This window comes from Temnothorax curvispinosus, unplaced genomic scaffold (assembly GCF_003070985.1).
Source record: "Temnothorax curvispinosus isolate PA1 unplaced genomic scaffold, ASM307098v1 QBEX01004775.1, whole genome shotgun sequence".
Taxonomy (NCBI): domain Eukaryota; kingdom Metazoa; phylum Arthropoda; class Insecta; order Hymenoptera; family Formicidae; genus Temnothorax; species Temnothorax curvispinosus.
In genome coordinates this window covers 7,248-17,727 of record NW_020214555.1, presented here as the reverse complement: position 1 = coordinate 17,727, position 10,480 = coordinate 7,248, and the positions used below count along the sequence as shown (strand labels likewise).

Below are 10,480 nucleotides of genomic sequence, written 5' to 3'. Positions count from 1 at the left end.
TGTGTGTGTGTGTGTGTGTGTGTGTGTGTGTGTGTGTGTGTGTGTGTATATATGCAATACAGGGTGTCCCATTTGAAACAGTACGGTCGAATAACTCATAAAGGAGGAGGTTAATGAAAAAATGTTTCAGATAAAAGTTGTAGGGCTCGAAAGGGACTAATAGATGGTTATATTAAATTCTTGGTCCGGGGCCCGTATTGAGTCCAGTAGAGTTCTCTGTACCACCCGGTATATACAAATTATACAAGTTCGATAAATAAATAACGATGGACTTAGAGGCTCCTTAGAAATTTCTCGTTTCTTGAAATTCTCGCCGTTGTTAATTGAGGATAAAATAATTTTTGCTTGTTGCGTTATAAATTATTTATCTACGATCGCGATTGATAACATCCGATAACGTATACGCGTGCGGTAACGAGTAAGGCGAAGAGGCGTAGAACTATAATTGAACCGACTAATTAAGAGAGACACGAGACACGCGAGCCGCACATAGCCAGGATACTTCTGTTTATATAACACTTGCGTCTCGACTTGCGTTCACTTGTGATCAATGAAATTCTTTATTTTATTATTCGTAATGATTAAAATCTAAAATCGCTTAATTACTTTTTTTATTAATTTGTTCTGTTTTACATAAATATTCTTTTAACTTCAATCCGAATAGTTTACAATTATTTAGGAAATTGATTAAATTTTTTTTTAAATATACCATAAAATTTATTATTATATGATAAAAAGAGAAGAAGAAACAAAGGATATAAAATAAATTACAATTTGTGTATTATATCAGAAAATAACAAAATAAAAAAATATAACACAATTAACTAAAGAAGGTGGCATTTTTCGATTCAGGCTAGATGACTAATAATAATATTTCTGTGTGAATTTTGTATACTTTTTCCAATTCAGTAAGCTGTGCGCCAATCTTTTGTCGGTCTTAAAACACAGCTTCTTGTTGGAATAGTAAATCCACATACTTAAAGCGATAATCGATATAACTTTTGATACTAATAATCATCTTATTTAATTCACTATAAAGAATTTATTGCGAAAAATATTACTCTAGCCAGAGTTCGAACCTGTACCGCCCTAAAAAGAATATATATACAGTATATATACATAAAATGTATACATATATAGATGTCCTATTTTAAATGCCCCAGGCAACTATCTCAATAATATGGAAGATAGGGAAAAATGTTCAGACAAAAGTTGCATGGTTTGAAAGGAATCGCATGATAAAAATATGGACTTGACCTTGAGTGATCTTTTCAAAGCCAGATCAATGTAATCGATGTTTTCTTAAATGAAACTCCCATTTTTTTACTTTCAAAACACTATAATAAAGTTTATCTTGCGTCTAGAATTTTCTGAGATATTTCAAATTTTATCATAATATTTTTAATATAAAATATAAAATATCTCGTAAAGTATTCACTTTTCGATGACTTTACCTTATACTTTTATACATAGAATAATGAAAGGAATCGAATAATAATATTAATTTTTACATTTGCAATTTTGTAAAATAAATGCGTCTACAAAATACAATCAAATTTTTTAAAATAATGTTTTTCTGTTTTTTCTTTACAACAATCGATTTCTTTCATTATTCTATGTATAAAAGTATTAAGGTAAAGTCATTGAAAAGTGAATACTTTACGAAATATTTCATATCTTATATTGGAAAAATCTTAACAAAATTTGAAATATCTCAGAACATTCTTAACGAAAGGAAGTATAATTATTGTGTTTTGAAAACGTTTTGACAAAGGCTACGAGAATATGCAATAAAAATTAGGCGTTTCATTTAAGTCTAAAACATTTTTCCGTATTTTCCATATTTTTCGAGATATTTGCCTAGGGCATTTAAAATGGGATACCCTGTATATATAATTTTTTAAGTACATACACGAAGAAAAAAAGTGACAACAAACATTTGGTTTACTGCGAGTAGCAAACTTTTTGCTACTGTAACAAAAGGTTTGCTACTATTGCTAAATTAATTAGCTCTCGCAGCAAACCAAATGTTTGTTGACACTATAGTAACGAATGATTTGCTAATATAGCAAAATCCTTTTTCTGTATGTAATTCATTAAATTTGTAATTATATATTATAATATTGTAATAAAAATCGGCGGTTTAAAGCGAGTTTAAAGATATAAAAAAAGCTTTTATTCTGTATGTCTTATTAATTTTTTTTGTAGAACCATTTTTTATGTAGAACTACCGATTGTACTAATAATGGACCACCCAGGACGGGATCGTGCAGTCTATGCGGAAACATCGTGATTGATCGTGTCGGATTAATAGGCCTGTCGTGTACGATCGAGTTTAGGCTTTTTACAAATATCACATAGGTCGAATCGAGCCTATTTACCGAGTAACCCGGTTCCAGCCGTTGGCCAGCAACTGAGCCAAACGATATCGCCCATTATCGATTTGCTTTCGCGGTAGACCGAGTCACCGGGTATCAAACGTTATTTCTCGTCTCGATCTTTGGCCCTAGGGAATCAAACGAGCAAAAAATTTGCAAAGCGACAGGCTAATTCGCCGGACAGTTTCCTTCCAGAGGGACTCGTTTGACGAGGAGCCGACGAAGGAGGAGAAGCGAATCGTCAGCGACTTCGTTCAACTTCCTCGTTTCGGACTCACCGTTAACGTCGCTCATGAAAACGGTGGTGAGAACTTGGACGAGCAGGACAGTAGAACTGTTGCCGTCACGATGCCGATGCTGGCCATCGATCCCGTGTTAATTCCACAGGATGCCGAGAGGATGGTACCGGAGGCACCGCTGACTGATCGCGAGAAGAGATGCTTGGCGGTACCGATCGGTGATCTGCACGACAAGAAGCGGAAGCTGCTGCGAACGCGCAGCACACCAAGCCGCCCGATGTGAGTGAGGTCTTCAGTTATAATGTTATAATACAATAAAACCTTCTATATTATGATATGACTAACGGTATTATCGATATTATAAATACCGAAATAACTCGCTATTTTATATCTCCTTATTTTAACCCGTCAATCGTCATTTATTATTTAACTATGGTTCGGATGACAAATATTATTATTTTAGAAATTTTGCCCCCTAAGAATGAAAGCATTACGCAAAATTGCAAAAATAACGAAAGCTCTTAAAAGGATAGCAAAAGCAAACAGACGTGCGGGAGAAATTGCTAAATCAAGTCCATCCATTTGCAAAAATCGAGCTATCGTCGTATCTAATCTATATATAAAGCTTAGGGAGGAGAGAGGAAGGATAAAAAGTTCGATTGGTCGACGATTTATGATACTGACGTCGAAAAAATAAAGTGGGGCGATGTAACGATGCTGGGGGAGGAAAAAAGAGTAGGAGGAGGAGGAGAAGGAGGAAGGAGTTCGTTGGTAACGGACTGGTACGGCCGTGAATGTTCGCATCCCGCGGATCGTGGTACGTCCTTCGATTGGTGCCTCCGTCAAACTTCGCTCATCATATTCGATGTCATCCGCGACGCGTACATCGTTTACTTAGGGTGCATTCCGTTTCATGCATGATGTGCATAATTCATCATTTATCTATCATTCATCATTTAACATTCGGTGAACAACAAATGACACATTATGCGTATCATGCGTGAAATGGAATGCACTCTTAGTTCAGAAGAAGTTCAGAAACCGATACTAAACTCTGCAATTTCTTGAATATGCATTCTCGCAATCTTATATTTTATAAATCGAGAACACTCTTTCACTCTTTTTCTCTCCCTCTCCCCTTCTCCCTCTCTTCCTCCCCTACCCCTTTCGTGTTCCTCGTTATCAAAATATTCTCATAATTCTTAATTATAAGTAAGTTATTTCATTAATAATGCCATATTATATTATTCTCATTTTCTTAAAGGAATCTATTATACTATTATTATCTATTCGTAATCTTTTTATCGTTATAAATACATAGATTAGGAGGTATTTCTTTAAGAACTTTAAAGATTTTTATGTATTTTAATATTACCTATATAAGTGCATATGCGATTAGCAGTCAACACGTTAAAGTTGATCTGTCCGGACGCGCTCGATTAAAATTGTATTCGTAGTACAGACTTATCGTAATTTGCCGATCCTGCGATTTTGCAACTCTACCGCGTGATTGTACAAGAAAAGGGAAAGTAAGAGGAAGAAGAAAATGTGATTTCGATGTTCGCAGAATAGCGGAACGGACGAATAATGGACCGATGGAAATAAAAGAGCAGAGGACGCCCCTCGTGATACCACGAGTCAATCTCGTCGCGATTCCAACTCCATCGATTGATTCACCGCTTTCAAAAGTAAAGGAATCACATGGAATCAAATTAAAGCAAATTTTTCACAGTATAACATATTGTAGAATTATGTGCTATATTTTACAGCAATATTGTTACTATTACTGAGAGTGTGGAACGGGCTAAGTAAGAGCCAAGCGCTGTTGACGGTGCACAAAGGTTAACTCCTTTATTTATGATAAATCAAATTTTAAAACCGTACGTTTTGGTCCGAATTTTGGACCATCTTCAGCGAGAATATAATAATGCGGAGTTCCACACTCTCTTTTATTTTCATCAGAGCCTTTACACGGACATTACTATTACTGCTATTATACTACTATTATTATTATAATGCTGCATGGTTTCGTAATTTTTAATTTTATATACTTTTGGCGTAAATACAGGTCGAGCAATTTCCTAAAAAGACATCGCCGGCAAAAGAAACGCCACCAGAAGTGATACTGCCATCGGAGCCACATTTTCAAACGACCAAGGAAAAGGAATGCTGGCATCTCTACAGGCGGATGTGTGATAAGGGCGTGTGTGTGTCCTTCGACACTGTTCTAAGGTAACAGATAATTATCGATTAAATCGAGAGCCCGATCGATAAATATAAATTGATTATAAGAACTTGAGGTTAACTTAAAAAAATAATAAGAATAATTAACAAGCATTATAATATATGTGGCATTATTAAAAACAATTTATCTCAGAGTATTTAAAAACTCCAGAAAGACTAAGAAAGATATTTTGATAATAGATTATGATCGAATCCTCAGAGGGAGAAATAAAATAGAATGCGATTTATATATTTATATTTAACGCAATCTGTACGCATGAATGACTGGAGAAATGTATTTCAGAGGCATGCTAACACCGACGGAGTATCGACTACGACAGAAGGAATGCTCGCAGGATTTGCAATGAGATTCGCACAGATGTCGAATTGTTACGACGTTTAGATACATTTTTAATGAACTGATTATTGTTATTTTCACGAATCGATTGATTATCGAGAAACAATAAGCGTGAAACATACCATTATATATATATATATATATATACACAGAATGTCCCATTTTAAATGACGAGACCTCAAATACCCTCAGATACAATAAGATCGTCCTTTGGCCTCCTCCAACTTTTATTTGAAACATTTTTCTTTAAAATATATTGTCCAAGAGATATTTGAGGTCGTCATTTAAAATGGGATATCCTGTGACTTTATATGTGCAATTTATTAATTACAATTAATAAATTAGGTACATATATTTCTTTATAATATATATTTCAATTTATATAATTTATTAATTATTAAATGTTAATGAATAACGTAAATAGTGGGCTATGAGAGCCGACGCAAGATCTAATGTGCGAGGATTCCTATTATACTTACAAAAGATTCTACACAAGAGTCTGCCCATAAATGAATCCAGCATCAAGGACAGCTTCACACTTGTAGAAAAATTGGGCCATAAAGAGTTTCCTTCTGGATTCGTCCTATTTTCTTTAGACGTCATTTCCCTTTTTACAAACGTTCCGACAGAACTAGTCATTGACAACATATGCAGGCAATGGAATCTCATATCCCCGAATACCAAACTACCACGAGAAGAATTCTTGGCCGCTCTCAAGTTTGTGCTCGACTCTACCTACTTCACCTTCGATAAGGTCATTTACAGACAAACACACGGCAGTCCTATGGGTTCTCCTCTGTCCCCTGACGTTGCAGAAATTGTCATGCGTGACCTTGAGAGCAAAGCCTTAAAACAACTTAAATATATCCCACCTTTTTACTTTCGATATGTCGACGACGTTGCATCGGCAGCGCCCTTAGAATTTTTACAAGACATCCTCGACATTTTTAATTCCATCCATAACAGACTACAATTCACAATTGAAATAAGTAACAATAACACTCTCAACTTTCTGGATACCACCATAATAGCTACTAATGAAAGATTGATATTCGATTGGTACCACAAACCAACTTTCTCTGGACGATACCTTAATTTCTGCTCCAGTCATCCGAATAGCCAAAAAAGGGGGGTAGTTATGAAATTGATTGACAGAGCCTTCAGACTATCCCATCCCATCTTCCACCAAAATGGCTATCCGTTAGATGAACTTTGTTTTCCGGACTACGTTGGAAAAGCTTAAATCTCTTTTCAAAAGATCTCCCTCGGAGCCTCCCGACGAAGATAAGTCTACCGCTAGGTCTTATCTGTCTGTTCCGTATGTGAGAGGCATTTCCGAAAAATTTACTCATCTCGCTAATATTACGGATAAAAAACTGAGCTTATATGGCTTTAATCGACTTAATGGCCTCATCAAAGTACATAAAGATATTGTGGATAATGCTTCTCAGAGCAACGTTGTTTATCGCATCAACTGTTCTGATTGCGAAGCCTCTTATACGGGACAGACCGGCAGACTTCTGGGAACCCGTATCAGAGAACACAGGCGGGTGGATCCTGGAGGATCCATTCAGTGGTGCAAATACATTGTGTGGATCATAATCACACGTTTGATTTCGATAATGCCGCACTCCTCGACAAAGAACCGTTCTACATTAGGCGCTTAGTCTCTGAAATGTTGCATATCAGCTTGCAACATAACGGTGTCAACTTACAGACAGATACTGCCTTTTTAGGCGAATCATATCTCTCGCTAATTAATAAAATAAAACATCGTTCTACTGTTTAAATATCTCCGGGAATTCTCATAGCACGATTGTCTGTCTGTTTGTTTATTTTCATTTCAATTATACGTCCGCGTGTTTTTGAGATCACGACGTGTTTCTTCGAACTCGCATTCGTGTTTCAGACACCAACGAATACATATCGCTCTCGACAGATGGAGAATGGCCATGGACGCCATAGAGACGTTTGACCGCGGTTCGCGTGGCACGCAGTAAGTTAATTGTACGTTTATCTCTTATAACATTCCTAACAGACACGGCATGTTCTGTAGTTCTGTCGGGCCACAGTTTGCTGTCTTCCGTCTCCTTCTGCAATAAAGGACATTTCTCGCGGCCGATCGTCGAGCGAATACGTGCAGGACATTCGCGCTGTAACTTATCGATACTCCCATGGAGATTCGGGAACGCAAACTTGACGCTCTTATAATGCGAACCATACCAATATTGTACCTGCGTTTTACGTTAGCCCGTTTACTTTGTTAGTTAGCCCGTTGCGATACCTTTGTACGCGCGAAGATAACTTTGTACATCACGTGGATGCGTGCTTTCGACTAATATCAATGAAGAGGGCCCGATTTAGGGCTGAAACGTTTGAATAATTACTTTAAAGTTTTAATGTACTGACTAAGTATTTCTAAATATAATATCCTCGCACATTAGATCTTGCGTCGGCTCTCATAGCCCACTATTTACGTTATTTATTCTTTGTTCAGAGCCTTATTATACCTTTGTTTAAATGTTAATGTTTAATTCGTGTATATAATTTACATACATATAAAATGAGATACCAAAGATAAGATAGCCATAAATTATTAATATTATCAAGATTGAGTAAACGATGTCTTGATAATAATTAATAATAACGATAAATTAGGCGCACATACGGTAAAGCAATAGGCGCAAATCGAATGACCTGAAATTAGACGGTTCCTACTAATTGTAAGCCTTAAATAAAATCCTACTGCCTCTTTCTCGATCCTTTTATATTCCCGAATTATTTTTGAATTATTTTCAAATCACTTGCGATAATATCCAATATCGGGGCATTTCTAAAGCATTTAAATACAGCAATGTATTTCACAGATCGCAGAATCTGCCCTTCTTTTAATTGTACATGTGTATACCTTCTGCACTGAGAATAAAACGGACAATAGCTGTTAAAGAGAGAAGCCATTGAAAAAAGAAAAAAATAGATAAAAGATGCAATTTAAGAAAACAGATTCCTTTGTTATTCTTTTCTACAGTTGCGGATATTTTTCTTCATATGTTCATGCATGTATATTCAAATATATACCATGCATTCATATATCCAAATGCGTCATTAATTTAATGTACAATCATTAAACTTCAAGACGTCAGAGAAGTAACTTATTTGGATACTCGACTTGACTGTATCTCAAGTTATGATTTTTTAATAGTTTAGGTATTTAAAGAAATTAGCAGTTGCGTACACAACGCGAATGTTAATAATCGATGCTTTTATCAATCAAAAACGAATTTGAATTCTTCTCCTTCTTCTCTTCCTCACGTGTTTTGCCGTTACCTCTTCACGAAGGTTGAATCGTGACGACAATCGCGGGTCTCTGGGGTCTGTCTCGAATTGAAAACGTGAGGTGAGACAGGATTCTGTAACTCCTTACGACAGTTGTCAGATCGTTACGCAGCTTTTTTACCATATATATATAGGGTGTGATCTACTAGACGCTTCAAACGCTTCAGAACATTATTTTAATTGTCCTTGTTTAACATTTTATGAACAACAAGGATAAAATGTTTCTAAGAGCGTTTGGAGCGCCAAGTGGATCGCATCCATAATATATATCTGTGGGGGTCAATCATGAATCTTTTCCCCTAAGATGGAAACGTGAAAAATGAAAAATCTCTCTTTCTATTGATGTTAACCAATTTGGAGTTAAATATCAGCCAAGTACCTTGCTTAAAATGGGGCTTGGTCCGCCATCTACAAGAATTTTAAGTATCCTCTATAGGTACCTAAAGACCGTTAATCATGTACTCGTTCACGATTTTTTTTTCAAGATGGTGCCATTTGATTTCTCACAAAACCGCAGTTATTTTATATTTTAAAATGTTCAAGGTACGTTCCAGAATTATTTGGACCCGATCGGATCAATACCATTAAAATGGCAATACCATTAAAAATCGACTGGATCAATACGAGCCAGTAGGACTACCGCGGGATTCTAGAGAAGTGTGACTACGAAGTCCTGGATGTATTTATCAAAAGTTCCCAGGCGCCCAGACTCTCAGTCAGGCGCAGCGTTGGCATCCGTGTGGTTTTAGCCGATAAGAATCCGGCACTCCCCTCGTTCCTCGACCAGGAGGGCGAGAGAGTCTTCCCCCCTTGTCAAACGGGGGGCTACTGGGTAATCCTGACTTCAGTCAGAGTTCCCAGTAGTTTGAGATTTCCACACGTTAAAAAAAAAAGTGACTATTTTGTCGAAAATCGAACTTTTCAAGGTTGTTCCAAGTAGTTCTAGTTGTTCTAAACATTGTTCCAAAGTATTAGTTTTATTAGTCAAAAACTGAGATATTGAAAAAAGAAAGATTTTGGAAATAACAGTTTTTGGCCATTTATTCGTAAACAAAATGACTGACAAAACTGTCGATTTATGTAGAACATATTTATAACCGCGTAGAACAACTCAGAACAAAATTTTTAAGACCAGAACAAGAACCTAAAGAGCACTTTAACCTTCATCGGAAAGATTTATTTTTTGAATTTCTTGGTTAAAAATCTTGTTCTACGCTTCCCGCGTTAAAACTATCGTGTTCTCTGCTAGAACAACTCAGAACAAAATTTTTAAGACCAGAACAAAAACCTAAAATTTTTAACCAAGAAAATCGATAAATAATATTTCCGATGAAGAGTTAAGTAAGGTTTTTGTTCTGGTCTTAAAAATTTTGTTCTGAGTTGTTCTACGTTATAAATGTGTTCTAAATCGACAGTTTTGTAAGTCAATTTGTTTACGAATAAATGGCCAAAAACTATTATTTCCAAAATTTTTCTTTTTTCAATATCTTTTCAAGTTTTTGACCAATAAAACTAATACTTTGGAACAATGTTTAGAACAACTAAAACAACCTTGAAAAATTCGATTTTCGAAAAATGGGGCGCCAGGTCAGAAAATTGTTTTTATTAATTTTCCACGAACATTTTTATTTTAAAATTTTGATCTTCTGAAACAATTTAGAAGAAATCTAAAACAACCCGGAACAACTTTTAGAATTTCAAAATTTCAAAAATGGGGTTCTAACTTCACACAGGTATCCGGCCAACTTCACAGAGGTATCGAGCGGATCGAGCCCCAGGACTGCGTTCGAAAACTTTACTCGGGTGCACAGCGCGTCGTTCTATCTTTGTTATACTTACTAAAAATTGAACAAGGACAGAACAATGCTGATGTGCGCCCGAGTGGTTTTCGAACGCAACCCAGGACCCCTATTCTGTAACTTGTAACGACAGTGTCGGTATCGTTA

At 36.0% G+C, this 10,480-nt stretch overlaps 1 protein-coding gene across 1 annotated transcript in view; it reads left to right on the top strand.

Moving 5' to 3' along the window:
* The window catches only part of LOC112454053, an 8,310-nt gene extending 2,535 nt beyond the window's left edge, over positions 1–5,775 (top strand). The window contains exons 5-8 of the mRNA XM_025015239.1: positions 2,563–2,896; positions 4,185–4,305; positions 4,686–4,849; positions 5,145–5,775. Of these exons, the coding sequence (XP_024871007.1) occupies positions 2,563–2,896; positions 4,185–4,305; positions 4,686–4,849; positions 5,145–5,208 (683 nt within the window). The 3' untranslated portion in view covers positions 5,209–5,775. The remainder of the gene's footprint in view (positions 1–2,562; positions 2,897–4,184; positions 4,306–4,685; positions 4,850–5,144) is intronic.
* The last annotated feature ends 4,705 nt before the right edge of the window (positions 5,776–10,480 follow it).